At 60.5% G+C, this 26,379-nt stretch overlaps 11 protein-coding genes across 11 annotated transcripts; 7 read left to right on the forward strand and 4 right to left on the reverse strand.

Annotated features, from left to right (window-relative positions):
• Positions 1-774: 774 nt before the first annotated feature.
• Positions 775-2,289, forward strand: DCS_05006 (phosphotransferase enzyme family protein; the record flags this gene model as incomplete). The annotated part of the gene is made up of 2 exons (XM_040802312.1): positions 775-1,432; positions 1,496-2,289. 2 exons carry the CDS (start codon positions 775-777, stop codon positions 2,287-2,289), a joined length of 1,452 nt encoding a protein of 483 aa, XP_040657345.1.
• A 1,084-nt stretch (positions 2,290-3,373) lies between these two features.
• DCS_05007 (MFS transporter) lies at positions 3,374-5,094 on the forward strand (the record flags this gene model as incomplete). The annotated part of the gene is made up of 3 exons (XM_040802313.1): positions 3,374-3,719; positions 3,805-4,535; positions 4,603-5,094. 3 exons carry the CDS (start codon positions 3,374-3,376, stop codon positions 5,092-5,094), a joined length of 1,569 nt encoding a protein of 522 aa, XP_040657346.1.
• Positions 5,095-5,674: 580 nt separating this feature from the next.
• On the forward strand, positions 5,675-7,434 carry DCS_05008 (PCI/PINT associated module; the record flags this gene model as incomplete). The annotated part of the gene is made up of 3 exons (XM_040802314.1): positions 5,675-5,718; positions 5,775-5,994; positions 6,223-7,434. The coding sequence occupies 3 exons, from the start codon at positions 5,675-5,677 to the stop codon at positions 7,432-7,434; spliced, it is 1,476 nt and encodes a 491-aa protein (XP_040657347.1).
• A 744-nt stretch (positions 7,435-8,178) lies between these two features.
• DCS_05009 (uncharacterized protein) lies at positions 8,179-8,676 on the reverse strand (the record flags this gene model as incomplete). Its single annotated transcript, XM_040802315.1, has 1 exon — positions 8,179-8,676. One exon carries the CDS (start codon positions 8,674-8,676, stop codon positions 8,179-8,181), a length of 498 nt encoding a protein of 165 aa, XP_040657348.1.
• Positions 8,677-10,463: 1,787 nt separating this feature from the next.
• DCS_05010 (uncharacterized protein) lies at positions 10,464-10,944 on the reverse strand (the record flags this gene model as incomplete). The annotated part of the gene is made up of 2 exons (XM_040802316.1): positions 10,464-10,811; positions 10,933-10,944. The coding sequence occupies 2 exons, from the start codon at positions 10,942-10,944 to the stop codon at positions 10,464-10,466; spliced, it is 360 nt and encodes a 119-aa protein (XP_040657349.1).
• A 1,217-nt stretch (positions 10,945-12,161) lies between these two features.
• DCS_05011 (uncharacterized protein) lies at positions 12,162-13,410 on the forward strand (the record flags this gene model as incomplete). The annotated part of the gene is made up of 4 exons (XM_040802317.1): positions 12,162-12,193; positions 12,240-13,074; positions 13,156-13,242; positions 13,294-13,410. 4 exons carry the CDS (start codon positions 12,162-12,164, stop codon positions 13,408-13,410), a joined length of 1,071 nt encoding a protein of 356 aa, XP_040657350.1.
• A 97-nt stretch (positions 13,411-13,507) lies between these two features.
• On the forward strand, positions 13,508-14,503 carry DCS_05012 (Peptidase C65, otubain; the record flags this gene model as incomplete). The annotated part of the gene is made up of 1 exon (XM_040802318.1): positions 13,508-14,503. The coding sequence occupies one exon, from the start codon at positions 13,508-13,510 to the stop codon at positions 14,501-14,503; it is 996 nt and encodes a 331-aa protein (XP_040657351.1).
• Positions 14,504-15,624: 1,121 nt separating this feature from the next.
• DCS_05013 (uncharacterized protein) lies at positions 15,625-15,804 on the forward strand (the record flags this gene model as incomplete). Its single annotated transcript, XM_040802319.1, has 1 exon — positions 15,625-15,804. One exon carries the CDS (start codon positions 15,625-15,627, stop codon positions 15,802-15,804), a length of 180 nt encoding a protein of 59 aa, XP_040657352.1.
• Positions 15,805-16,490: 686 nt separating this feature from the next.
• On the forward strand, positions 16,491-18,406 carry DCS_05014 (uncharacterized protein; the record flags this gene model as incomplete). Its single annotated transcript, XM_040802320.1, has 3 exons — positions 16,491-16,753; positions 16,833-18,203; positions 18,310-18,406. 3 exons carry the CDS (start codon positions 16,491-16,493, stop codon positions 18,404-18,406), a joined length of 1,731 nt encoding a protein of 576 aa, XP_040657353.1.
• Positions 18,407-18,559: 153 nt separating this feature from the next.
• Positions 18,560-20,154, reverse strand: DCS_05015 (glutamine synthetase; the record flags this gene model as incomplete). Its single annotated transcript, XM_040802321.1, has 3 exons — positions 18,560-18,590; positions 18,646-19,624; positions 19,737-20,154. 3 exons carry the CDS (start codon positions 20,152-20,154, stop codon positions 18,560-18,562), a joined length of 1,428 nt encoding a protein of 475 aa, XP_040657354.1.
• A 4,046-nt stretch (positions 20,155-24,200) lies between these two features.
• DCS_05016 (uncharacterized protein) lies at positions 24,201-24,841 on the reverse strand (the record flags this gene model as incomplete). Its single annotated transcript, XM_040802322.1, has 4 exons — positions 24,201-24,254; positions 24,314-24,518; positions 24,590-24,767; positions 24,826-24,841. The coding sequence occupies 4 exons, from the start codon at positions 24,839-24,841 to the stop codon at positions 24,201-24,203; spliced, it is 453 nt and encodes a 150-aa protein (XP_040657355.1).
• Positions 24,842-26,379: the final 1,538 nt, after the last annotated feature.

The following is a 26,379-nucleotide window of genomic DNA, read 5'->3' on the forward strand; positions in this document are numbered from 1 at the left end:
TGGTGAATGACTAACTGAGAGAGCTTGTCGTAATATAGGGGAGGTGTGATGAGGTCTGGGTGCTACTATGTAGCAGCCAGAGCGCGCTGCTGACTACAAGTAATAGCGGATGGACTTGACTGGTGGTGCATTCTATCTCACAAGAGGAACTGCCTCTTAGCCTCACGTACCTAGGAGAGGGTCATGTGACCACATCAAACAGGAGGTCTCCTCACATCGACGGGCTCAACATGCAGAATCACGGTAATGGTATTACATAGGCGCATGAACACATTTGCTCTCCCCGCAAACCAAACATGAGCAGAAATTCGTGCTTCTCTTGGCCCTTGACATCGCGATGCTGCCCTGACGAAATTCATGCTTTATCTTGATTGGCATCGGATCTTTTCCGGGATCAAACACTGGGCGGGGTGAGTGTTTGCGCATCAATTGCTCACGTCGGCTCCATAAGCTTGAGGATATGCTTCTGAAGGCTCAAGGCGCCGCTGCCCCAGAGAGAATGATGCTATGCTGGCTTTCCCTCCCATAGGAATCCGTAAAGACGTGTGTTGAAGTAGCCCCTGGCACTTATTAGCAAGCACGGAAGTGTTTCGGTCCAGAACGCACGTGCCAGCGCGTTGCGTCCCCTGCAGGAACCTGCAAGTACCTTATAAGTATTACCCATCTCCATCCTCGTCGTCCCCATCCTCCATCCCTCGTTGGCTCCCTTTTCCCGACATACGTCCAATATCTGGCCGCGCACCACACGCATAGACGGCAGATCCCGCTCGACAAATGCGAGTGAATGAGCATGTTGTCGCTGAAAACGACAGTGTCGCACAGCAATGGCTAGCACTCGTTGCATCATTCGATCACCTCGACGCCCCTCGATCCCGCGTAGAATTTATTGCCGCACGGTACCGGAAACAGCCATGCCGAGTGGTTCAGCGGATCCAGGGCGCTTTCAATTACTGCTTCAGAATCCGATTCGACGATGCCAACGATGAATGGATTATTCGTTTCCCGATTCCCGGGTACGCAATGGATCCATGCCGAAAAACGCAAAACGAAGTTGACGTCATGCGATTCATCCAGAGCAACACGACGATACCCATTCCAAAAGTTTTTGGATCCGGCGTGGCCGATGGAGATTTCGATGGCCTCGGACCGTACATTGTGATGGAATACGTTCACGGCCTCTCTCTGGATGACCTGATACTAGAAAACGACGAGGAGTGGGCATTGCGGAAGGACTGTCCCGCAGAGACCATCGAAAAGGTTTACCGGCAAATCGCATGCATATACCTCCAACTATTTCAGCATAGCTTCCCTAAGATTGGAAGTTTATCCGCTGTAGATTCCGACGGTGTCGCTCCTGAATGGCGCCTGGCTTTGGGACCGTTGACGTTCAAAATGAACGAGGTGGAGCGCATGGGTGGCGTCCGGATTGGAGGTTCGTTCCTCCACGTACTGCCTAGGCTTCTCCTCCGTTAGCTGATGATTTTTCTATTGATAGCTTCGGACGGACCCTTTGATCAAACAATCGATTACTTTCAAACTCTGGTCGACCAGAGCCTGTCCCATCTGCTCCACAATCCCCATGCTGGCCGAGACGAACAAGAAATCCAAGCTGATCGTCATTCGATCGATACACTTGGCTCTCTCGCGAGACACTTCAGTTCAAAGGGAAACGTGGAAAACCAGTACAGGTTGTTCTGCGACGATCTGCGGTTTGGAAACATCCTCGTGGACGAATCATATCAAATCGTGGCCGTCCTCGACTGGGAATTTTGCTATGTCGCCCCTCAGAGTTTCCTCTGCTCGCCGCCGTCTTGGCTAATAGGAACAGAGCCGTTCGAGTGGAAGGATGACGACGTCGCGTATTTCACGGAAAAAGTCGGCTTATTCCTCAGCCTGCTGGGAGAGGAGGAGGAGAAACGAGATGAGAATGATCATAGACTCTCTCATCTGATGCGGGACTCTATGCGAGATGGGACGTTTTGGTTTAATTTGGCCATCAGAGAAAGCTTCCCCTTGTCGGACATTATGTCCCATTGTCGAAATTTGGAAGCTTTTCAGAATCTTACCTTGTACTGCGGCTCATCATCGGATCGAAAAGTCACGGATAAGACACCAGAACGGCAGAAGTGGCGTGCAGTGGACAATTCAAGTCTGTCACCATTCTTGTCAACCATGTGGAAATCGTTTCGGTCCTCATTGCCCACTATTGATCGAATTTCCGAGTTGCTAAAGAGTCGTGGCCGAAGCAAAGACGTTCATGTGGGTCGAAATGCAGATGAACGACAATGAGTACTGGTCGTTTCGTTTATCTGCTGGTCACAACCAAGAGTGCCATGGGGTCATGCACCCATTGTCGTCCACTCTGGATGATCTCGTCACGATGGTATGAAATGAAAGAAGCATTTGATTTTGAGACTCGGACTCGTCATCGAGTCAAGGTCAGTCAATCTTTGACGTCATTTTTTCAGTGACAGCGCAAGGAGATATGCACTCGAGTCACAAATGTGACGTGCCGGGGTTCATGTGTTGGCGATGCATGAGTGTTGGACTTCCATATTGGACCTTGCCCGCCCAAGCGTCTATCGACTTGAGGAGACGGGCAGGTCTGTCACCGCGGAAGAGTACGCTAATTCCCGTACGCGGCTTCATGACAGTACTGCAGGCCAGCCCGAGTACTCATGGACTTGCGTTATAAGGGATACGAGTAGCTGGATGGATGGGCATTTAATCACTCTCGAGATGGGCAAAGATCAACCTTGATGCTGAAGTGGTATTACGTACCAAAGGGAACGCGGGTTGGGTGAGTTGGACGTGGAGGCAGGCGCGGCACGGAGTGAGGAGCAATTGCCCTTTTAGTCCATTGTTAGGCTGCTGTGGCGCCATGGCCTGCGTGCGTGGCGCAGGGGCAAACACGTCATATGTCGCCTATACTTGACAGTACATGCACGCAGACATGTAGTTCGCCGTACTCTGTACATGCATGCAATCAGCCACCATGCCTTCTTTCATTTCATAAAACTTGTTGGTTGCTGATGCCACCAGAGCTTGGCCTGTCGGGCACAAAGGGCACTGATGAACGGAATCGCTCCCTCACAGGTCTCGCATCAGGTCCAGGCGAAGCCAACAAGTAATTATTACACGGTGCCCACAATGAGGAAGCCTGATTGGATTTCGTTCGTCCTGGCGGATTCGACCTGGCCTTCCTCACGTAAGCGTAAGCAAAAGGCCATCATCGTCAGGCCAGGCATCGCCACCTCTGGAGCCGCGTCACTCACTTCTCCCCCTCGCACCGCCGCAGTGTAGTCGACCCCTCGGGCTCTTTTCCCCCTCTCGCAATCCTCTCTCCGACTCCTTTCTAGGCCCTTTGCGAGCCATGGCACGCCGAGACGCCGACGTCGAGCGCGACAGTCTCGAGGGCAGGTCCGAAGCGGATCCCCTGCTGAGCTCCGACGCACCTGTCGGTTCGCCGCCCGAGGACGGGTCCGACAAGGCCTTCCGCCGCACCGTAATCGCCATGTGTGTCCTCTTCCTCTTCATCGTCGAGACGAGCGGGGTCATCATCGAGCCGCCCAAGCTGCAGCTCATGGAGGACATCATCTGCCGCGACCAGTACCCCGACCACCTGATGGGCGTCGACGACGGCCGATGCAAAGATGCCGAGGTGCAGAAGACGCTCGCCATGGTCCGCTCTTGGTCCTTGTCGTCCGAGATGTTTGTCCGTACGTGACTCGTCCCCTGGCCGTCGCCGATTGATGATCCCCCTTGGTCCGCCGAGCAGGCGGCCGTGTTGACGAGGCGGTGCAGCGCTCCTCGTCCAAATCCCCTACGGCATCATCGCCGACAAGTACGGCCGCCGCATCGTCCTCTTCCTCGCCCTCTTCGGCTGCTGCCTCCAGTTAGCCTGGGTCATGGTCACTCGTGAGTCTCCGTCCTTCCTCGTCGCGCCCGGCGAGCGAGAGGCTAATCGGCCATGTCCATCAGTGAGCTTCCCGGACGTCTTTTCCATCTGGGCCATGCTGTACGGCAGCATCACCTACTTCATCGGCGGCGGCGGACAGATGGCGGTCGCCATGCTCTGGACCATCCTCGCCGACACGTTGCCCGTGGCCGAGCGCACCGCCGTCTTCTATCAGCTCTACGCCATGACGCTGCTGCTTGGCGTCGTCGTCAACCCCATCGCGGCCATGCTGCTCAACGTCGACCCGTGGATCGCCATGTGGCTCGGCTTCGGAGGTTTAATCCTCGGCACCCTCGCCACCCTGCTGGTTCCCGAGACGGTGCAGATTCGGCAAAAGGCCGACGGCAGCCGGCGGAGAAGCAGCGTCGGCGATTGTGCCGTGCCGGCGAAGAGCAGGATCCGGCAGGCTTGGTTTGCGGCCAAGAATGACATGTCGCACATCTGGCGATTCATCTTTGCCTCGAAGAACGTCATGATTCTCATGGCCGCCTACACCCTGTTCTCGCCCGTCAAGCTCAACATCTCGTACAACCTCTTGCAATACATGACGAAGCGCTTCGGCTTGACCTGGTCCACCGTAAGCACACACGACGAACCCGGCGGGAGAAGGAGGCGCAAGGTCGCTCGGCTAACGGTGCGTGCAGGCCACGCTCTACTCGACCGTCATCAACTCCACCTCGGTCGTCGTTTTGCTATTCATGCTGCCGATGGCCTCGTCCTTGCTGACCAAACGCTTCGGCTACGACGTCCTGCGACGGGACCTGCTCCTCGCCAGAATATCCGTCCTCTTCCTCGTCGTGGGGAGCTTCAGCCTCGCATTCGCCGCCGTCCCGTGGCTGTTCATCTCCTCGCTTGTCACGACAAGCCTCGGCGTCGGCTTCATCGCCCTGTGCCGGGCCCTGCTCAACGCCATCGTGGAGCCGCACACGATCGCGACGCTCAACACGACCATCTCGACGTTGGAGACGCTCGTCGGCCTCGTCGGCGCCCCCGCCCTCGGCTGGCTTCTGGGCCGAGGCATCGAGCTTGGCGGGCCCTGGTTCGGCCTGCCCTTTTTGGTGACGGCCATATGCTCCGCCTTTGTGCTCGTCGCCGTCATTGCCTTTAAGGTGCCGAATGATTTTGCGCGGCCTTGATTGCAGGCGCAAGATGTCGCAGTGAGAGAGCTGGTCAGTTTCAAGCACCCAGGCATCAGGCATGTCTGCCGATTGCGTTATTTTCTTCCCATTTCTACCAGATAGACGTCCAAAACTGCTCCTCTGGTGATGCAATTGATGCATCGTATAGCATGCACTCACTCATGCAAACAGTTCTCCGTGCATGTTTCCAGATGTAAGTAGGTGCCGTCATCCGCAAAAGCAGTTCTCTGCGGATGATTCATCGCGAGGTGGGTCGGTCCCTAGTGGGCGGATATTGCTGCCTATCGATAAGGAGCGAGCTTCGAACGAGCTGCAGCCTGCAGTATTACGGAGTACATACTTGAGTACTTACAGTACAGTACATGCATGTACTCCGTACTGTACTCCGTACTTACTTGGCATTCCGCCCACTGGCCAAATCACCCCGCTGTGGTGCGGGAGTCTTCCATCCACCTATCGAGTACCTGTCGTCGGCATCATCACCCTCCAAGCGGTCTTCCACGAAGCACATTCAGCGCTGCCGCCGGCGTGCCACCGACTTGCCCCCCCTCGGGCCGACTCACACTCGTTCACCGTCATGTCGGACGACGAGGATTTTATGCAGGAGTCGGACGACGAGCAGTGCGTGCCGTGCCGTTGCCACCGTCATCGAGCTGGGTTCTAACCGCCGTCCCCAGGTACGACTTTGAGTACGAGGAGGATGACGACGCCGACAATGGAGACATTGACATTGAAAATAAATACTACAACGCCAAGCAGCTGAAGCTGACGGATCCGAATGACGCCATTCTCGAGTTCCTCGGCATCCCGCCCCTCGAAGGGGAAAGGGGCGAATGGGGCTTCAAAGGGCTCAAGCAAGCCATCAAGCTCGAGTTCAAGCAAGGTCGATACGACGAGGTAACGTCTTCCCTCGCATCTCCATTCACCCATCCGTCCATCAGCACGTTCTTCCATCAGCACAGTCGTCCATCCGCCCATGCTTCGTCCATCCGTCGATTTGTTCGTCGATTTGTTCATCCGTTCTACCATCCGTTCAAGCGTCCGTTCTTCCAACCGTTCTTCCAACCGTTTCCCTCCCCACGGCGGCCTTTCCTTCTCTCCCATTCCCTGCTAATGTCCGGCCAGGCGGCTGAGCACTATGCCGAGCTCCTCACGTACGTCAAGTCGGCTGTGACGCGCAACTACTCGGAACAGTCGATCAACAACATGCTCGACTTCATCGAGAAAGGCGCGGGCAACGCCGAGGCGGTCCAGAGCATCGAAAGGTTCTACTCGCTCACGCTCGAGAGCTTCCAGAGCAGCAACAACGAGCGGCTGTGGCTCAAGACCAACCTAAAGCTCGCCAAGCTTCTGCTCGACCGGAAGGAGTACCTGGCCGTCTCCAAGAAGCTGCGGGACCTGCACCACGCCTGCCACCGCGCCGACGGCTCCGACGACCCGAGCAAGGGCACCTACCTGCTCGAAATCTACGCACTCGAGATCCAGATGCTCGCCGAGACTAAGAGCAACAAGCAGCTCAAGGCGCTCTACCAGCGCGCGCTCAAGGTCAAGTCGGCGGTGCCGCACCCCCGCATCATGGGCATCATCCGTGAGTGCGGCGGCAAGATGCACATGAGCGAGGAGAACTGGAATGAGGCCCAGAGCGACTTCTTCGAGTCCTTTCGCAACTACGACGAGGCCGGCTCGCTCCAGCGGATCCAGGTGCTCAAGTATCTGCTTCTCACGACGATGCTCATGAAGTCGGACATCAACCCCTTCGACTCGCAGGAGACGAAGCCGTACCGGACGGACCCGCGCATCCTGGCCATGACGGAGCTCGTCGACGCCTACCAGCGCGACGACGTGCACGCGTACGAAAGGGTGCTGCAAGGGAACCAGGACATCCTGGCCGACCCGTTCATCGCCGAGAACATCGACGAGGTGACGCGCAACATGCGGACCAAGGGCGTGCTGAAGCTCATCGCGCCTTATAGTCGCATGAAGCTGTGCTGGATCGCCAAGCAGCTCAAGATATCGGAGCCCGAGGCGCAGGACATTGTCGCCTTCCTCATCGTCGACGGCAAAATTGACGGTTCCATCGACCAGAAGCAGGGGGTTCTCGAGATGGCAGGCGACGCCGACACGGAGCGCATCGCCGCCCTCAGCAGCCTGACGCGGTCTATAGCGGACCTCTACGCCGTCGTTTTCCGGGACGGCGACGGCTTCCGCAACGTCGACCACGCCGTCGACGACAACCCGCTGGAGACGCTGCAGGCGATATCGATGAGGAAGGCGACGCGAATGCGCGAGGCTGAGCAGCGGGCGAGGAAGTCCAAGGCCATCCCCGCGTGGGCGTAGACGGTCAGCACGGCGCCTCTCGCGCACGACGACGGGGCGGCGGGAAAGCTCCGACGGTACCTCCGGACGCACGCCTGCGCGACATTCCAGGCTGGACACGCGCGGACGGGGCGGCGCGGCTTCACGAACGACTGGTCGATGACCTGCTCGGGGCTCGTTCGCGACGCCACGGCCGACATACGTTGGCGCCCAGCCGCGCATCGCTGGCCCGTGTACATAGCATGCATACTACAAACGACAAGAGCGACGAGCTGTCCCGTTTCTTCGTGATGTTCCCATCGACGTTGCCGCCAACGCGGGACGGCAGCGGCCGGGGCATCGTCTGGCAGGACGTTTTACAACGAATGTGATGCAAGCGAGACGGCGACCGAATGCACGACGGGCCATCCATTCGTATCTTGCCAGGAAGGGACGAGACGTGATGGAAGGGACGAGACGTGATGGAAAGGCAGGGCGAGGCAGGAAACACGCCATTCGCCGCTGGGTGATGGAGGACGGCAGATGTCACAGCGTCAGCATTCGGTACGACGGCGACAATGGCGTCCGTGCCGCGGCAAACCCAGCCAGGGTTCATGTGCGGATGTTCAAGTACAACCATGTCCTTGCTTTCTTCGTCTGCACCGTCACGCGACGGTTACTGCGACGCACGCAGCGGCATCGCCGTGGCACAAGACGCTACCAGACGGCAGCGGCTGCACAAAGGTACGAGCAAAGAGGAGAACGGCCAGGGCCAGTCACGGTTGATTATGGGAAAGAGTGACGAGTGGAGGAGGAAGCGCGACGGGAGGATTCAAGGACTAGACGGTCCCGTGAAATGGGAGGAATGGCAGTGGACGGTCGTGCTTCGTCGTCGTTGCCGGCGTCCCACCCCCCCTTCCCGGAGATAGATGTCCCACGACTCCGCGATGATCCAAACAGGGCGCTGCCGACGCGGAACGGCAACAAGCTAACGCGGCGTGGTGCAGACGTGTGGAATGCCTTATCTGAAGGCGTTCTACAGGCACGGTCGGCGATGCATTGGCGAAGTCGGTGACGCAAGTCATAAGGCGAGAGGGCCTCGCGAGCGCACACACGGACACGACCGGCAGCGTTTAACATGACAGATGTCTGAGTCTGCTGGCGTTTCAGCGAATACAGGGGCAGAGCCGCGAGTCCAACTCTGCGGCAGTCCCACAGGTGCAGGTCATTCTTTGCGGGCAGCGTTGTGGCGAAAGGTGCCGTGGATGAGGCTATGAGATGCATGGCGGAGATGAGCAACGGGGAACGGAAGAAAGGGGGAAGGGGGTCAAGGCGGGAGAGAGGATGCACAACGGCTGCATGCGCAGGCAGGACGGCGAAGCGGCGGAACTTTGGTGGCCAATGGATAGCGATGTTCCCGTGCCACGGGTGGCATGCAGTGGATTGGCATGAATGGGTGTTTTGCCTCCCGCTCGCTTCATCAGGACGAGAGGTGTGGCGAGAATTCGCTCAAGCCGTTGTTCAGGCCGGCCTGGCCCCTTGAGCGGGTGATGAGAGAATGCCAGCATGCGAGTCAAATTCGTCCTCGATACAAAGACGTTTTGTCCATCGCCTGGACGCTGTCAGTTCCCTGGTGTGGCGAATGCCGATGCCAATGTCATAGATGTCCTGCATGCGTGTGCCGTCTACGGGTTGGCCACGAACTGTACGAGACGGGATCAAGCCAGCGCACGTTGTAGCTTATCACAGACGGGCAGAAGATTGACGGGGAGAGGCTTGGGCGCACATGGACGCAACGGACAGGCACAAGGGCGGAGGAGAAGGGGGGCCAAGGGGAGGGAGCATATCGGGTCGGATGGCAAGCGGTCGGCTGACTGGCTGGTTCCGGCATACGATGATGAGGGAGCGGGCGAGGTGGAGGCTGCGACGAAGCAACTGATGGGCCGGGTCGAGCTTGTGCAATCTGAAGGTTCACGGGGGTGCATGCCTTTATGTGTCGTCTGTCGTCGCACCGCGTGATGGGGGTGCGTGTAAGTGAAGGTGTGATGAGGGGACGGGGGACGGGGGACGGAGGTGACGATAAGAGTAGGCCGCAGCTCGGCACAGGCTGCAGGGAGCTGGCAGGTAGGTACCACGATGGATGATGCCGAGAGTCGGATATGACGTCGAACAGCAAACTGCTTCGACACGGTGCCGCGTGCGGCCGTGTGCGGATGGAGGGCTCATCCGTTTGGCGATGGCCGTGCCTCCCGGACGCTCGGCCGTCAACTGGGGCCTATTTTCTCTCAACCAAATCGACAGGAATGATGAGATGCTGGCATACGCAGTACATTTTCACCATCTGCTCATCGACAAATTGCACGCATTCTTGACACTCCGTTCATCAACCATCGACGGAGGTCCTGCCTGGTCGGTGCTAACAAATATCAGCGTAGTGGAGGGGAACGGGGAGGACTCGGAGCCGAGCGATTGAAGGATACCTTTATTTTCCTCTCCCATTCATCAAAGACTTGGGCATTGTGTTGCTCGTCTCAGCAGCGTTGCGAGAGCGGAAGACGGTTCAGGTAGGGATCATTCGCCCGTACCGGCCGATATCTCGTACATGGTAGGGGTCCCATGGCGGGCGGAGGGGTGGTTCCCTCCAACGAACGGACACGGACGACTGGCCATGGAGTCAAGGACGGAGCTCGGACGTACGTCTCGTGACGAGGATTGGACGAAGATGCTTGATTGATTCGTCTCCCGCCGGCGTGGGTCGCGGGCCGCAGCGGCAGGTCGGGGAGATGCCGAGGCGGCGAGCTTGCTCACGGTTCGAGCAGAGACAGGCTGCCCCATCCTGTCGCAGGCATCGCAAGACCACGGCCAATGCTATGTGACGACCCACGGCTCGGCACGCGTCCGTGGTCAGGTAATCTGCACTCGACGGCCGCGTACCTTGGTACTTGGCAAGGTGGGTTGCGATGACAGCACCACTGTCCATCCGAGGGTGAGTCGACGGCGACATGGACGGATCCGTGCAGGCACGGGCATCTATGGCCGCAGCCGCCGATTTTATTTTCAGCTGTACTCTCTCAACAAACGAGTGTACGGACCTTGTGCGATGGATGCCATCTACCTACGAAGTCGAATGGAATGCGTCTTCTCCGGCCACTCGTCTCCTTTCGGTTCTCGTCGTCGACGTCGTCGTCGTCTGCTTCGTCGTCGTCCTCCTCCTCCTCCTCCTCCTCCTCCTCCTCCTTCTCCTCCTCTTCCTCCTTCTCCTCCTCTTCCTCCTTCTCCTCCTCTTCCTCCTTCTCCTCCTCTTCCTCCGGCGTCTTCGGTTGCTCGTGTCGTGTCCTCCCGCCGTCGTGTCCTCCCGCCGTCGTGTCTTGGCCGCGACGGGGGACCCTTGCCTCGGCTGTCGTCAAGCATCGATCGACCTGCACATTGTGGTGTTATCATTACAAACGGATACCTCGTACCCGGATTTCGTTCCGATGCTCTGTCGGTGCGCTGTGGTCGGCATTCGTACGAGCTCCCCTCCCTCGCTCCCTCGCCTACGGGCTCCTCCATTTCCATCTCGTTCCGGTATTGCTCACCTCACGTCTCTCGTGCCTCCGTATTGGCGTTGCGGATTCCTTCGACGGCGTCGGGGCACGGCGAGCTTGTCGGCTGATGGTTCAGGGTAGGTTGGAGCGTCGATTCTTGACCGCACTCAAGGAAAACCCCGCCCAGTGCTGGCGGCCCCTGGCCGAGGCGAGCTCGCTAATCGACCGGCCCGTACCATGTTCCGCCCGGCCTGTTCGCTAGCGCCTTTGGCTGGTGGCAATGCGCATACTTACTTGGGTACTGGGTATTACGGTACCTAGTGCTAAGGTGATACTGTGCTACGCCGCAAGTACCTCTCTACTAATATTGCTCAGACGTTAAGTGTACCAGTATTGGCGCCTGTAACGCCTCTCCGGAGAGATATACATCTATCCATCTTCTTTGGTCACCAGCGTAATATATGTTGTATTTATAGCTATATTCATGCGCCTCCAGCAATCCTTCCGCAGCAATCAGGCACCACCCAAAGGAGCACCGTAAAGAAGACAATATATCAATTCCAGCGCCGGCATGGGGTTGAACGTGGAACCGAGTTCACCTACGGTCTTGACGGCGGTACGGAGCATTACTCAAGCACAACGTACAACCAACGGCTACAGTATAGGTACAGTACCAGGAACACTTCTGGTGCCTGGGTGTATCGTTGGTGCCTACTACGGAGTATCTCTATGGCGTAATACCTAGTACCTACTTACCTAGTACTAACATAGGACTGTACTGGGTATTATGGTACAGGGGGCAATGCTAGCAAGCAGGTGAACAACCACCTACTAGGTACTAGTACTTACCTACTACCTTACTAATGCAGCACCTCGTACGGAGCACCATTACTGGCAGCAGACGGCGGATCAGGGTGTCGCAGTATTCCCGCCCACGAGAGTTGCGACCAATGCCATGCCCTTCCATGGAGCACACTGCATCTGCATTGGGAGCCGCTTCCTATTGGTGCTGCAACTCTGACATGTCAGTCGTCATTCAATGGCCAGCCAGTCCTGCGATGGTGCCCCGGACGTGGTGATGGGCTGCTCGTGGTGCTTGGTGCGACAGGAGGGCATGCACCATGCAGAGTACCTAGTAGTCGACGGCTTTGGCACTCGATCTGCGCTCGCTTTGCACTCGCAGCAATTCCCTGCGTCGATGCAAGTATTCATTCTCGTACAATTGATTGCCTTGGGATTACCATGAGGCTGGCACAAGGCTGTAACACGACCTGGTGCGCCGTGCCATACGACGACTTCAGCGCGTGCTCCGTTCCCTAGGGCGGTATCAGCAGCAGCAGCAGCAGCAGCAACAGCAACAGCCGAAGCAGCAGCGGCAGCGGCAGCACTGCCAAGTCTAGCATGCTGCGGTGGCAGAGTGGTGGCAGTGGCACCCGTCTCGGTAGCGAGCATTCGCTTTCGCATTAATACCGCTCGCTTGACTTCCCTTGCTACTTTTCTTCCTTCTCTCCTCTCCTTCCTTTCTCCCCTCTCCGTCCTTCCTTCCTCTCTCCCCTCCCCTCCCTCCCCTCTCCTTCCTTGCTCTCCTCAATTCCTTCCCTTCCGCCCTCGGCTACGCCTGCCGCCTTCCTGTCTCTGTCTTGGTCCCTTCCTGCTTGATCCGGCGAGTGTCGAGCACAGACCACCCCGATCACCGTCGAGGAGGGAATTGGCCGCCTCCGCCTCTCACCTCCTTCTCGCCTCTCATCTCTTTCTCGCCCCTCACCTCGTCATCGCCCCATCGTCGTGCGTGCGTCCAACCGATCCGACACGCATCGCAGCCGGCGTCGTTTTCGGCCTCGGCCTCGGCTTCGGCTTCGGCATCCCGCCTGTCAGCGCCACCTCGGAAGAGCCGCCGCGGCCACTCCCATCGCTGTCGCCGCCGCTAGCGCCGCCGCCGGCGCGTGGCCCCATCGCTCCCAGCAGCAGCAGCGCACCCAGCCATCTCCGCTCCTCGACCAAGCACCCCACATTCTCAACGTCATCACCGTCGACGGCCTTTGAGCAGCAGCAGCAGCAGCAGCAGCAGCAGCAGCACCCGCGCGCTCCCATGGAGGAGCCCAACGACCTGGCCGCTCAGCATGAGGCGGCCAAGGACTACCAGCCCGCTCTCGAGGTTCGACCGCCTCCCCTCCCGCAGCCGTCGCCGAAGCCGGTCGAGCACGCGCTGACGGACAGGACGTGATGACGCGAGCAGGGTCCCCCGGTAGGCGAGAAGACGACCAGCGACGCCATCACGCACGAGTATGCCAAGGCGGATCCCGTCTACGTCGAGAAGACGGTGGTGAGTCGGCAGCCCCGCAGTCGTCGCCGCCGGTCCTGACGCCCGCGGCAGGCGCTGCCACAGACGTACTCGCACTACCGGCCCATCCAGGGCGACGGCAACTGCGGCTGGCGAGGTGCGTACTCATCCGAGCCGTCGCCGTCGGCGGAGCTCGCGTCCGAAGCCTAGCCGCCAGACTGACAGCCCAGCCATCGGCTTCTCCTACTTTGAGAAGCTCGTCGAGGCTGGCGACAGCGACCGCATCGGCGGCGAGGTGGCGCGCCTCATGAGCCTCAACCACACGCTGTCGACGGTCGGCGGCTACAGCTACTTCGAGGACTGGGCCGACGAGATGACGGGCCTGCTGCGCGAGCTCGCCGCCATCGTGACCGACGGGCCCGCCGCCCACGGCCTGCTTCTCCAGCGCTGGAACGACGCGGCCGTCGAGGGAGGGCTCATCTACTACCTACGCCTGCTCGCCGCCACCTACCTCAAGGCCAACGCGTCTACGTACGACCCCTTCGTGCCCGACGGCCAGGGCGTCCAGGCCTACTGCAGCCAGTCGGTGGAGCTCGTCAACCGCGAGATCGAGCACCTCGGCATCGTGGCCCTCGCCAACATCCTCCTGAAGCCGGCCGGCATCGCCCTCGAGATCGCCTACCTCGACCGCAGCCCCGGCGGCCGCGTCAACAACCACCGCTTCGCCGACGAGGGCGAGCAGGTCATCTACCTGCTCTACCGCCCGGACCACTACGACATCCTCTACCGCGCCCCCGCCGCCCGGCCCGTGGCGATGCAGGTCAGGAGCCTCTCGCACGACGTGCGCATCGCGCCCAGCAGCGCCAGCCTCGCCGCCTACTCGTCCCTCGACCTCGACGTGCTCGCCATGATCCCCGGCTTCACGGCCGTCGTGCCACTCATGGCAATGCCGACGCCCGAAGGCCCCGAGGCCGAGCCCTTGGCGCCGACGGACGGCGCGAGCCCGTGGCCGCCGACGTTCCTCGACGGCCCGCCGACACCGGTGCCGCCGCTCGCCACCACCTCGGTCCTCGCCCGATGCCCCCTCGAGGCGCCGGCCTGCCCGATCCGCTTCAGCCCCGTCCAGCTCGAGTACGACGAGTCCAACGGCGGCTTCGGCGAGGCCAACTTCCAGGCGAAGACGAGCGCCTTCAAGAACAGCGTCTGGAACCGCGCCCACTACGGCAACTCGCACTTTCACCCCGAGGAGTGGACGCCCCTCGACGAAGACAAGGGGAAGAGGCGGAGGGCCAAGGACGCGTGAGCGGCCGCCGAGCGTGACGACCGCTTGCCGCCGAGCAGGGGCGGCAGGGACCGTGGCGGACGGACGAGGCATCGACTCAACGTCGCATTGCCGCGGCAAGAGACGGCCATCCGCCCATGGCCGCCGCGGACGCGTCGTCGCCCGCCGGCGACCCCGCGGCATTCGTCGAGCACGAGCGGCGAGAGGCGGCCGGCCGGTGGGCGGCGGACGTGACGCGGGCGGCGAGCGACCGTCGTGGACACACCATGCGTGTCGGGAACTCGGCGGAGGAGGCGGCACGTGCGTGCTCGAGGGTAGCCAATCATGCATGGGGCAGCCGAATGAACCGAATGATCTCGTGCTCTTTCTCGCCGTGCTCGTGGCCGCACGCCAAGCAGCGACGGATGGGAAATGCGCGGCCAGTCATGGCAGGAGGACCGCGCACAACGGCGGCGCCGTGACTTTTGATCCCACCTGCAGATACGATTGCGTATCCGCTCTTGCATGGGTGCATTTGCTCCCGCGGAGGCCTGGTGCGTTGCTGCCCGGGGCATCGTCGCCCGTTCTCGAAGCGCCCGCACGAGCGGGCACAAACGCCGTCGGCAGCGGTTGCATGGGACGGACGCGAGCGTGGGCATGCGCATGCGGGGCAGGTCGGTCGGCCGGGTCCATCGAATCCATCCATCACTTCATGACGGCCCCGCACGCGAAAGGAAGCTCCAAAGTCGCCAAGCTGAACCTGAACGGGTCGGCGAACGGGTGACAAGAACAGCGGGCACGTCAAACGCGCCGCGGGCGTGTGCTTGGACGCCCGAGGCCGCACGCCGTCATGATGGCTCGATGCGTGTAAAAATAGCATGCATTAGGAATAGGCACGGGCACATGGGACATGGCACGAGCAGCCACCGTTACCCCGCAGTCCCGTACCCGTCCGAGTCGTTCAAGGACGGCTGCGGCCCGCTCGCGTAAGTACGTGCGTCCTCGCGGCCCTGGAGATGGAGGAGGTCGCCGAACTGGCATGGGGCCAAGGCCATGGCCGCTGCCCCCTACCCGCTCGCCCGCGGAGGGGATTCTGATCGTGAGGCGGAGCCGATTCGCTTCTTCGCCGACGACAGGACGTCGGGCTAGCCCGAGACACCGAGATGGCGCGCGCCCGTTGGTGGCACGGGGGAGGGCCATGCACCCGCGAGGATACGGCGGGCAACGCGGGCATGAGGTTTCTTGGCGGCCCCGAGGCGCCAGCGTCGGTCTCCCGAGGAGGCGGGGACCACGAGGGGGTTGCGATGGGACGAGATGGGATGCGACGAGGAGGCGGGCTGTGACGGGACGGGATGCAACGAGTTGGCTCGAGAGGGGAGTTGCGGCGGCGGCGGCGGCGGCGGCGGTGGTGACGACGAGACTGCGAGACTCGGCTAGACAAAGGCCGGCGGCGACTGTCGACAAGTGCCGGGAAGCGACGGAATGGGGGTGGGGCGGCCGGCAGCGTTCAGCCGCGGCCTGCTGCTGCTGGCCACTGGGCGGGCAGGCGCTCCACCGCATCGGAGCACCATCCATCGCCCTGGCCCTCAGCTTAGCCGACGGACGGGTGAGGGAAGCGCGGGGACGGAGACGGAGGAGGCGAATGCGGATTGGAAGATGCGAGAGGAGAGCTGCATGGCAAGTACATGTACCGTCATGTACGTACCCGCTCCTAGCGCACACCACCGCATACCTGCGAACGTGCCGAGAGGTGCGAGGGAGACGAGGTACTTGTGCATGTACTCGGTACCCGCACAAGTACCTGTACACCGAACGCACGCACGTGTACTTGCGCCGTACCGTGCCCGAGCACCTGCGGCGTTCGTCGTGCACCTAGGGGCAGGTGCGGCCAGCAGGCGATTCGTCGCGCACGTGGGTACCGGCGGCGGGTGGGCAGGTACTCGGTACGGCACCCCGTAACCCGTCAAGGTACCTCGTCGCTCGCGCTACTTCAGCGGGCGTGCGACGAGCCGCAGCGGCCAAGGTACACATGCGCTCGAACCCAAGCGGGCTGGTAGCTGGACGAAGCGTCCTCGGTACTCCGTACATGCCTGCGCGCCACCAGCACCTGCCTGTGCTCGACCCGGCATTAGCCTCACACGCCGTCGCTGTACCTACCCGTGGCCGACGCCTGATGGCCCGTCTGGGACAGAGCAACCGGGAACGTTCATATCAACCACCGTCGCCCGCCCTTCCTGGCCTGATTCGATCGCTGCCCGCTCGCTCCCTTGCTCACCCGACCGTCTCGAGCTGGTCCCCGCCTCCAGCTTTCCCACCTCCGGCTTCCCACCTCCGGCTTCCCATCTCCGGATTCTCGACTCGATCGTGCCAGCAGCCGGCTCGCTCCTTCGCCCTCCTCGCCTGTCGGCCACCTCGCCTCGACCTCGACCTTCTCACCTCGTCCGCCTCCCCGCCTGCCTCTCCCCGCCTCGAGCGTCCCCTCTGACAGCGTCCTCCCTGCCGTTTCCCCAGAGCCAACGCTCTTCCTCCCTCGTGAGCCTCCAGCTTCGGGGCTCCCGGCGCCTGGCATTCGCGACGACGCCTGGCCGCTCACCAGCATGGCACCGCCTCAGACCGTGCCGTCTCCGCCGCGCCGGCGCAGCGCGGATCGATCGGCCGGCACCCTCACCGCCGCCGCCGCCGCTGCCGAGTCCCGCCGCATGGCCGTCCTGCACGAGCTGTTCATGCTTTGCCTCGACGGCCGCCTCATGGCCGCCCGCCTTCCCATCGACCGGCCGCAGCCGAAGCGCAAGTACACCGCGACGCAGCTGACGCCATCCTCGTCCTCACCATCGTCCTCGTCCATCTCGTCCTTCTCGGCCGCCCGTTCGGCCGCCGTCCCCGACCCCGGCTACGCGTCGGTGTCGACCTCGGCCTCGGCGTCGATAGAGGAGCCGACGACGACCAACGGCTTCCGCATCCTCGACATCGGTGCCGGCAACGGTCTGTGGGCCGTCCAGGTCGCCCGCCGCTACCCCTCGGCCAGCGTCCTCGGCATCGACGTCTCGCCCGCCCTGTTCCCGAGCTCGGTGCCCTCCAACTGCAGCTTTGACGTCCTCGACGCCTCGAACCCGGACAGCTGGTCTCCCGACCGCACCTTTGACTTCATCCACATGCGCAACCTCATCGGAGGCGGCATCCACTCCTTCCAATCGCTCCTCGCCCTCGCCTTTGCCCACCTGCGGCCCGGCGGCCAGGTCGAGTTCACCGAAGTCCGCCCGCGCTTCTTCTCCGTCGCCGAGGTGCAACCCCAGCCTCGGCAGCCGAGGGAAGGCGACGGGGAAGGCGGCGACGAGGCCGACAAGGAGGCCGACGAGGAGGCCGACGCCGGTGGCGACGCCAAGGGGGCAGGCGAGGGCAAGATGGGCGCCGCCTACGAAGAGTACATTCGCGCGTGGACCGACGTCGCCACCGAGCTCCATCTCGAGTTTGACCCAACACCCAACGTCTGCGGCTGGCTCGCCGAGCTCGGCGCCCAGGTCGTCAGCGAGCGCTCCGACTGGCTGCCGGTGCGGCCGTGGGGAGGCGACGCCATCCAGCGACGCAAGGGCGAGCTCGTCCAGGAGATGCTGACCACCGGGCTCGAGCACTGGTCCATCATGATGTTTGGCAAGGCCGGCTGGGCCGAGGCCGACACGCGTGCCTTGCTCGAGCGTGTCCGTTGCGACGTCAAGAACCCGGGGGTGCGGAGCTACGTCAAGATGTGAGTGCCTCTGCCCTTGCGCCGTGCACCCATCCGCATTCCATTCCTCTTTTCGTCCCAATTCCCCCTTTCCTCCCGTGTACAACCGGACGCTGACGGGAGGCAGATCCTACATCACGGCCAAGAAGCCACTGCACGACGACGACGACGACGACGACGACGGTGGCGGCGAAGCCAAGGCCGGCTGTGGCAAGGACGAGTAGGCGGCGCCGCGAAAGCGGCTCGCGTGCTGCCGCCGACGGAGCGCAGGGAGGGCAGGGAGCCGGAGGGGGGGTTTGGGGGCATCAACGGACGATCATATATTACATTACATTGGACTATACATGGCGCTCGCCCGAGGCATCCATCTCCCTTCGCTACACCGTCTCTATATAACGCTTCATTTCCCTGTATCTCGTTAGCCTCCGTTGCGCCAGCCGTTCGTCGGCCGCCGTGCACGTACCAGTCCGTGACGGCCTCGTCAAAGAGGCGCACCTCGTTCTCGCGCGTGCCGCCAAAGTGGTCGACGAAGTCGTCGCCAAAGACTTCGCGCGCGATGCTGTCCTTGCTCGTGAAGCGTGCCGTGGCCTCGCGCAGGCTCTTGGCCAGGCGCTCGCCGAGGTCGGCCTTGCCGCCGACGCTCTGGCCCATGGCGAGCGGCGGGCACGGTATGGCGAGCTTCTTCTCGACGCCGCGCCAGCCGCAGCCGAGGATGGCGGCCAGGACGAGGTGCGGGTTCGTGTCGGCACCGGGGACGCGGACCTCGAACCGGGTGGCGCCCGGCTTCGACGTCGGCGGTGAGATGATGCGGATCGAGGCGGCGCGGTGCTCGAACCCCCACGAGACGGTGACGGGGGCCCAAAAGTTCTCGACGAGCCGCTTGTACGAGTTGATGGTCGGCGCGAGGATGGGCATAATGTCGGGCAGGCCGACGAGCAGACCGGCGAGGAAGTGGCGTCCCAAGTCGGACAGGCCGGCGACGTCTCTCCATTCGGCCCCGTCGTCGAGCGTGTCGCGCGCCAGCAGGTTCTTGCCGTCACCGTCGACGAGCGATATGTGCATGTGGCCGCTGTTGCCGGGCAGGCCCTGCTTGGGCTTCGCCATGAAGCAGGGGGTGACGCCGTGGTCGACGCCGACGCTCTTGACGACGTACTTGAAGAGGCTCGCCCGGTCGGCCATCTCGCCGACCTCGCCGAACTCGAGGGCCGCCTCGTAGACGCCCGGACCCGACTCGGTGTGCCAGCCCTCGACGTCGCACGAGAACTTGGCGCACGAGTGGTAGACGTCGTAGTACCAGTCCTTGTTGTGGACCGGGCGCGTCAGCGAGTAGCCGAACATGCCCTCGGTGAGCGCCGGAAGCTGGTGCGGCGGGTTTTGCTGCAGGAAGGCGGCGGGCGAGCTCTCCGAGTTTGGGGCCCTGAATGTGTAGAATTCGTACTCGGCTGCCGATCGATTTGACCTTAAGCGTTAGCCAGCGCGCGCGGCAAGGAAAGGAGCCCGACTCGACTCGACTCGGCTCGAATCGAATCGACTCGGGCATCGGAGGCGACCCACCTCCGGCCATGGCGCCGTACCCCTGGGTCTGGAGCTTCCTGAGCTGGGTGCGCAGCAGGCCGCGGGGGCAGGCCGCTATCGGCTTCTTCGTCTCGGGGTCGACGAAGCTGACGAGGAAGAAGGGCACGTTCTTCTCCCACGGTATGCGACGGAAGGTGGAGAGGTCGGGGATGGCGAGGATGTCGCGGTAGCCGTTCGCCGCGTTGGACACGCTGAGCTCGCGCAGGTAGGTCTGGTCGTGCATGTCCCAGCCGAAGATGACGGAGCAGAAGCCGAAGCCTGCCTCGGCGATGGAGAGGAACTTTTTCCTCGAGATGACCTTGCCGCGCAGGATGCCGTCGACGTCGACGCCGGCGACCTTGACGCAGGCGTCATGCTCGAGGAGCTCGCGGAGGGAGTCGAGCTTGACGGTCGGCATCGTGCTGCGTGATTGTGGCCGTGACCGCGACCGTGACCGTGACCGTGATCGAGGCGTCCCTTCCAAAGGGGCCGTTCGAACGAGGGGCTGATGAGCGGATGGATGGATGGACGAATGAATGGATAAATGGAGGAGGGAAAGGACGGAGGTGATGATGGATGCCTGGGCGATGGACGGTGCGAGGATGGATGGGACGGATGGACGGATGGACGGCAGGATGGACGGATCGATAGGTAGCTGAGATGGATGGAGAAGAAGCACGCGCGAGCCTGGACGGATGGATGCCGAAACGAATGCCAACGATGAAACGCACCAAGGACGAAACGGAGGATGCGCGATGGAGGCGAATCGTCGCTTGTCGCGTTGGAAACGGACCCGAGGTAACGGCGGAAACGGACAAGGAGGACGAGGAGGGAAAGCCAAGTCGTTGGCGCGGCTCCGTCGAGCTCTAGCGCGGGTACTCTGCAAGTACCTCCATTCTTTGCATGGGCTCCGTAATACTGGCCATCTGGCCAACGGCGTGCTCCGCCGAATTTGTCGCCCAACGTCCCGCGCGCCAGTCCGTTGACTAAGTCCTGTAAGTAGGCGAGGTGGGCGCTGGTGGGGAGCAGGCCAGGGGCGTCCAAGGGGGTCAACGGGGCGAGCAGCAGTGGCGAGCCTCGTGCCGGATCGGTCCGCGGGGTTCCGAGCTCGGAATAAATGTGGCCCGCATCCCGACTCGCTCACCTTCCATCCGCCAAGCGTGCCCTGGGGAGTACAGTACGCCCACCAACGCCGCGCTGTAATACTCCGAACCCTGCCTGGTTTTGTCTCGGCTCAAGCAGCGGCGGCGGCGGCAGCGTGCGTGATCGCGTCATACGCATGATGTGTTCCATGGATGAGGGAGCGCCGCCCATCTTCCCCAGCAGGCGCCGTCCCGGGCGTCCAGGCCGTCCCGTGCCGTCACGGGTTGGGTGCGCTTGGGTGTGAGCCAGACGCTGCGGATGAGTCCCGGGATGGAAACGTCCTGCTTGAGCGGCGCACCGAAGTGCCTGTGAACGTGGCCCTCGGCTGGCATTCACCCCTTGCCCAGCTTCTTGCCCCGTCTCACGGGGACGCCGTCGCTCCCGTTCTCGACGCGTGCGTTTTGATGCGATGCGCTCGCTTGTTGCCATAGCATCCGACGTTGATGACGCCGAGGGACAACGTGCGGCCCACGGCAGAAGCCCGTCGCCCTTGCCGAGAGGAGGGATCGACGGGGCGACGAGGGGACGAGGATGGATCATCGACGCCGCCACGTGCCACGCCGAATGAATGGTCGGGGGGGTCTGGCGGCATGAAGCTGCCAGGCTGGTGCTGGCGGCAGGGGTAAGGAGAGGCGGGTGGTGGGTCGAATCGAAACGAATCAACTGCCGAGAGTCCTAGGGCTTGGATGCAGGAGGGACGGGGGAGGGGGGGGCGGGAGGGAGGGTTTCCCGTGCAATCATGTAGCCGACTTGCACGCTCGTAGCCCGACGGCTCTCTGTCAACCCTCGCTGACGGGTGCCGATGAACGGACGATGATGCTGCTACCAGGACGTTGTGCCCTTTTCCGGTCAATCTTTCCCAGCTGTCGCAAGTTCTGTCCCATTTCACGGGCGAAAACAGAGCGAGATCGACAATCGCTCTCGCGTCATGCGAAGTCAGGTGCCATGTCTGATGTAGGATACATGTCGAATCGGTTCATGTCACTGGAAAGCTGACGTTCCCACGTCGAAGTCGAGTCGGCCGAGGGGCTGCACCGGCGCAGGAGTACTCGGCACGTTCATCTTACCCCTGCCAGGCGTCACGGCACCGCGCTCCAGCACGGTAAATGCCCTGTCGCTTGCAAGCATCGCCGACCTCCCAGCACTTGGCTACGCTCGTGCAGATTGCTCAGGATGGACCGTCTTGCCCTGCACGGCCATACGATGCGGTGTTTAGGAATCGATCAGGCGAGAGGTGAACGTGACATCGCATTCTTCCGCCGGCCTGTGGGCTGCTCCGACATTATACGGGAATCATGGTCAGCGGCTCTTCGGATACGAAGACGGGAGGCCTGATCTCTGCCTGATCCCTGTCCTCCTCGTCAACTTTCGCTTCCAGAACAGAGCCAATCTGTTTTCTCTGGCCAAAGGTCGAAATCTGCTTCGGATCGACCATCAGCACCCTTTCGGCCGAAAATTGCGGAAGAATGTGGTGGTGCAAGGAAAAGCCAGTCTTGGATGAACCTGGCCCGAAAAGAAAAGCCTGTCGCGCACCGTCGAAGACGTCATGCTCGTCAATAATGCCGTCGACGCTGCCGTTTGTAAGCCGGCACGGGAGTGCCAGCAGGAGGCACGAAATATTCCAACCGGTGTCTACAAAAATATTGCAATGGTCAAGGTCGGCCAACTGCAGGAGAAATGAACGGTACCGACCCTCTGGTACGATGCACCGGCGCATGACTGTTCGCAGCCGTGCCCCGATCGTCATTTGTGCTTGTGCGTCCTCGTACTGTCTCGTACCGCATGGGGGTCACGGAGCAAATGATTTTCATGCAGGGTCAGCATGTCGGGGCCAAAATAATCCGTCGTCTGGTACGGCTGGCGGATGGGATCATGTGCCTCGTGCCGCTATTCTCGAAAAGAAGCATGGTCCATGTCGGCGGTCGGTTGCGTTGCCATGCGAAACGGCAGCATTGCTGGTGTCGAATCGAAAGGAGCCGATGCACGGCTGCGGCAGAGGAGCCAGCGATAGCATGATGCGTGACATGCTCCGGAACTGGCGAGCTCGTCGGTCAGCACAGGCCACGTGCAGGCGCCAAGTCAGCGAGTGCATCTGGCCGGTCTCGGGGCCAACATTCTGCAACAGCATGCAGGCAGTGCCGATGGCAGGTACCGACGCGTCGTGACAGTATTTCGAGAGCGAGGGGTAGCAAAAGATGCGGTGGACGCGTCGCCCAAGGGCGCGGCACATCCTGACGTGGAGGCGCCGTTGGCTGTGGGTGAGCCGCTTGCCTCGCATGTCAGCATCCTTCTGCAGAGCCGAGAGCGGGATATGCATGCATTCTTGCCATCATGAAAGTTCCACGTGAATATGGGCATTCGGACGTTGGCACAATGCTCCTGCATTCACACATGTGTCGCCAGCTTTCGCAGCCGACTTTTTTTCATCAGCCGTGGCCGGCTGCCGTTCCTGGGCAAGTTTATGGGGCACGGGGTCGTTGAAAATAAAGTTTCTCGATGGGCGGCCGGGAAACTACTGTAGCTGGACGAGAACGCCGAGGGTGAAGCTGCCTGGCATCCATGAATCGTGCTCGAAGAACTGCGCCGACGTCCTCGTTCCCGAGGCCAAGGTGACCTCGGACGATGGCTTTGATCAACTCTCCGCTCCCGCAGGTCAAATCGCAGGGACTCGGCGGCGGCCGCTTGTCGGCGGATGGCGAGAAGAACGTTGCCCTTTTCCTCGGCTGCCGGGTCACTCGAACGCAGTCTGCCGAGCAAGAAAGAGAATGTTGCGGCGCATGGCAAGCAGCAAGCTAGGTATTCATCCATTACTGTACAGACGGACGGGCTCGATGAAGCTCCAATGCGAGAGGGAGCGTGTCGCACGTGATTTACCCCTCGGGAACGGGAAGGCGGTGGGTGGCAAGCGGCCAAGTGAACGAGGCTCAGCTCGGCTGTGTTGAAGAATTGCCGTGGGCAATGTGCCCAATAATGTTTCGAGTACTGTACGGACTCGTCGTGCATGCACTGTACCGTACTATCAAGCAAGTCATGATCAGGTGTACACCTACCTACGAGTATTGGGCTGCAGTGCAAGGCGACCGCACCGAGCACCAGATGGCGCAGGTACGTTGTGTTGTCCGTGTAATTCCACGGTGGCCGTTCATACATTCCGATCAATGACATGTACAGGCACGAGTCCAGAACTGTGCCGCTGGGGGGCGATTCAAACTCCAATTCGGTTCATAAATTCAATGCTGGACCCGTACGTATCAACCGACTACCAGTATGTACAAACGCTTTGCTGCCGCAGTCCTCCTCCTTTCCCGGCCATCCATCTGTCTACTCTTTTGCGAAACGAAGAAAGTTGGGACCACAGTCTTTCGTCAAATGGTTCTATCGGCGAGGTCTTAGCAATTCGTCTCTCTACTGTGGCACGGCTCGTGGGGACGTACGGGACAACCAGGATTCGGCATAGGCATGGCTATGATGTTGTCAGCCGCATCAGGACGGGAGTTTTTCACATGCTCGTGCTCACCGACGACGGGGGCAGCTTCCAGAGGCTTGTCATCGACGGTGGGAGCAGGACTGCGGGCGGTTCGGAGCGGCGCGGCGTAGACTCCTGCCAACGAGACGACGGAAAGATGAAGGAAGCGCATGCTTTTGCAGGAGGGAGCCGTTAGTAGCGGCCAAGACACAGGAAGCACTTCCTGCTCGCATCCTTGACCCACCTTGCTCTTCTGGATGAGTTGTGACCGGGGATGTTGGGGGTGATATCTGGCGCGAGGAAAGGCACCGTATTATCTGCGCGGTCGACCGTGGTACGATGATGGGTGCGGTGGTAGGCAGTGCTGAAGTTGGTCAGTGTCGGTGTCGTCTTCTCGGCTCGAGGTGACGAGGTGACGGCGGCTTTTATCAGTCGACGCACGCGTACAATGCTAAGCACGAATGCTCCGATGGGCCGAACCATCGACCGGCTCCATGGAAAACAACACGGCAGGTGCGTGCAATCAGGTGGCTAGTCCGAGCAAGGTATTACTTGATACGATTCCTCATGGACAATACGACAAGCTATCCTTGCACAGATGGTTTAAAAATACATTTCCAGCCTCGACATTCCATGTACACCTGCTCCGTACACCGAGTACTGTACGGTATACTTGCAGTACATTTCCCCGTTGAATTGCGAGCATGATTTCACGGGATTCCCGATATTTGGAAGGGATGGGCTCCACAGCGCTGTACAATCCGTACCTGCAAGTAATACAGCGCAGTACATCTAGGTAGGTGTAAGTACGCTTACGTATCGCACTCTGTACTTTATATATATCATCTCGGTTTATCTACTTACTGTACTGTACTTGGGTGCGCTCGGAAGTGCATGTACAGTACTGTACGGGGTACACCAATTCGCAGCAGAGGCCGATCTTACCACGGTCCCGTCCTTGTCGCAAGTGCAAGCAAGCACCGCCATCGTGCGGAGTGCTCGTACGAGGTGGGATCGCGAGTGCGTGCGCACATATGTACAACTGCTGTAGGCGTTCGGGTCCCGTTGGTAAACCTGTGCCGTTTCGTATTCGGCGCTCGGAGCAATAATGGACACGGCACGAAGTAAGTACTTGCTTTGGGATGCGGGTGCCGTCCGGAGCACAGCTGAGGCAATGTTTGCTCTGGTACCTAGGTAGCCACTGGAGTTACTGCAAGGACTCCGTAGGAACATGTACTGTACAACTATTTTACGTACAGTACATGGAGGTCGGGCCATCATACGGGAACCTTTTTGCAGCTGCACGTAATAATACTCCGTACTTACTTACTGTACGGAGTACAGAGTATGGAATATTATTGCTACTGTAGGTGCACGTACAGTACAAGTACATGGAAGTGCTGTACTCACTGTACGGTAAGTACGTGTACTCGGGGGTATTTCGGTTCTAACCCCACGGCGATGCGGCGGTCAGGCCAGAGGCGACTGAATGACGAAGTGACCCAAAACGGCATTGTACTTTATACCCACTGCAAGTATGTATCGTGAAGTACAACAACGAACGTGCACATTGACGTTTGTGCATCCTTCTGAACTAGTTGTGCATATTTATATGCCTGCTGGTGTACCGTCTTCGTACAGCACACATGGCTTGCAGGTGCATGGACAGCGTGCCCGTGCTATGCTTGCGAACAGGAATGAATATTCAGAGTGCATCAAGTACTAACTTAGGGCCGGGTGACACCCAAGTACTTGTCGTACATGTAGGTACTGTACTTGTTCTGTCGATGCAGCACGCATGTACTCCTTACGTTGTGCATGTAGGAAGTACTTGGGTACTAGGTTAGTACAGTAGATCATTAGGCGTACTTGGTAATTGCCTAAGTAGGTACGTATCCTGCAAGAAAATGTAGGGTGCATGTACTGCACATGCCCTGTACTTACAATTGCATGGTCCTAGAAAGTACTTACCTTACGGAGTACTGTGCTTACAAATATTTGCACATGTGTATTACTTGTGTTACTGCTTGGAGT

Source organism: Drechmeria coniospora, chromosome 02, assembly GCF_001625195.1.
Source record: "Drechmeria coniospora strain ARSEF 6962 chromosome 02, whole genome shotgun sequence".
In the NCBI taxonomy this organism is placed as follows: Eukaryota; Fungi; Ascomycota; class Sordariomycetes; order Hypocreales; family Ophiocordycipitaceae; genus Drechmeria; species Drechmeria coniospora.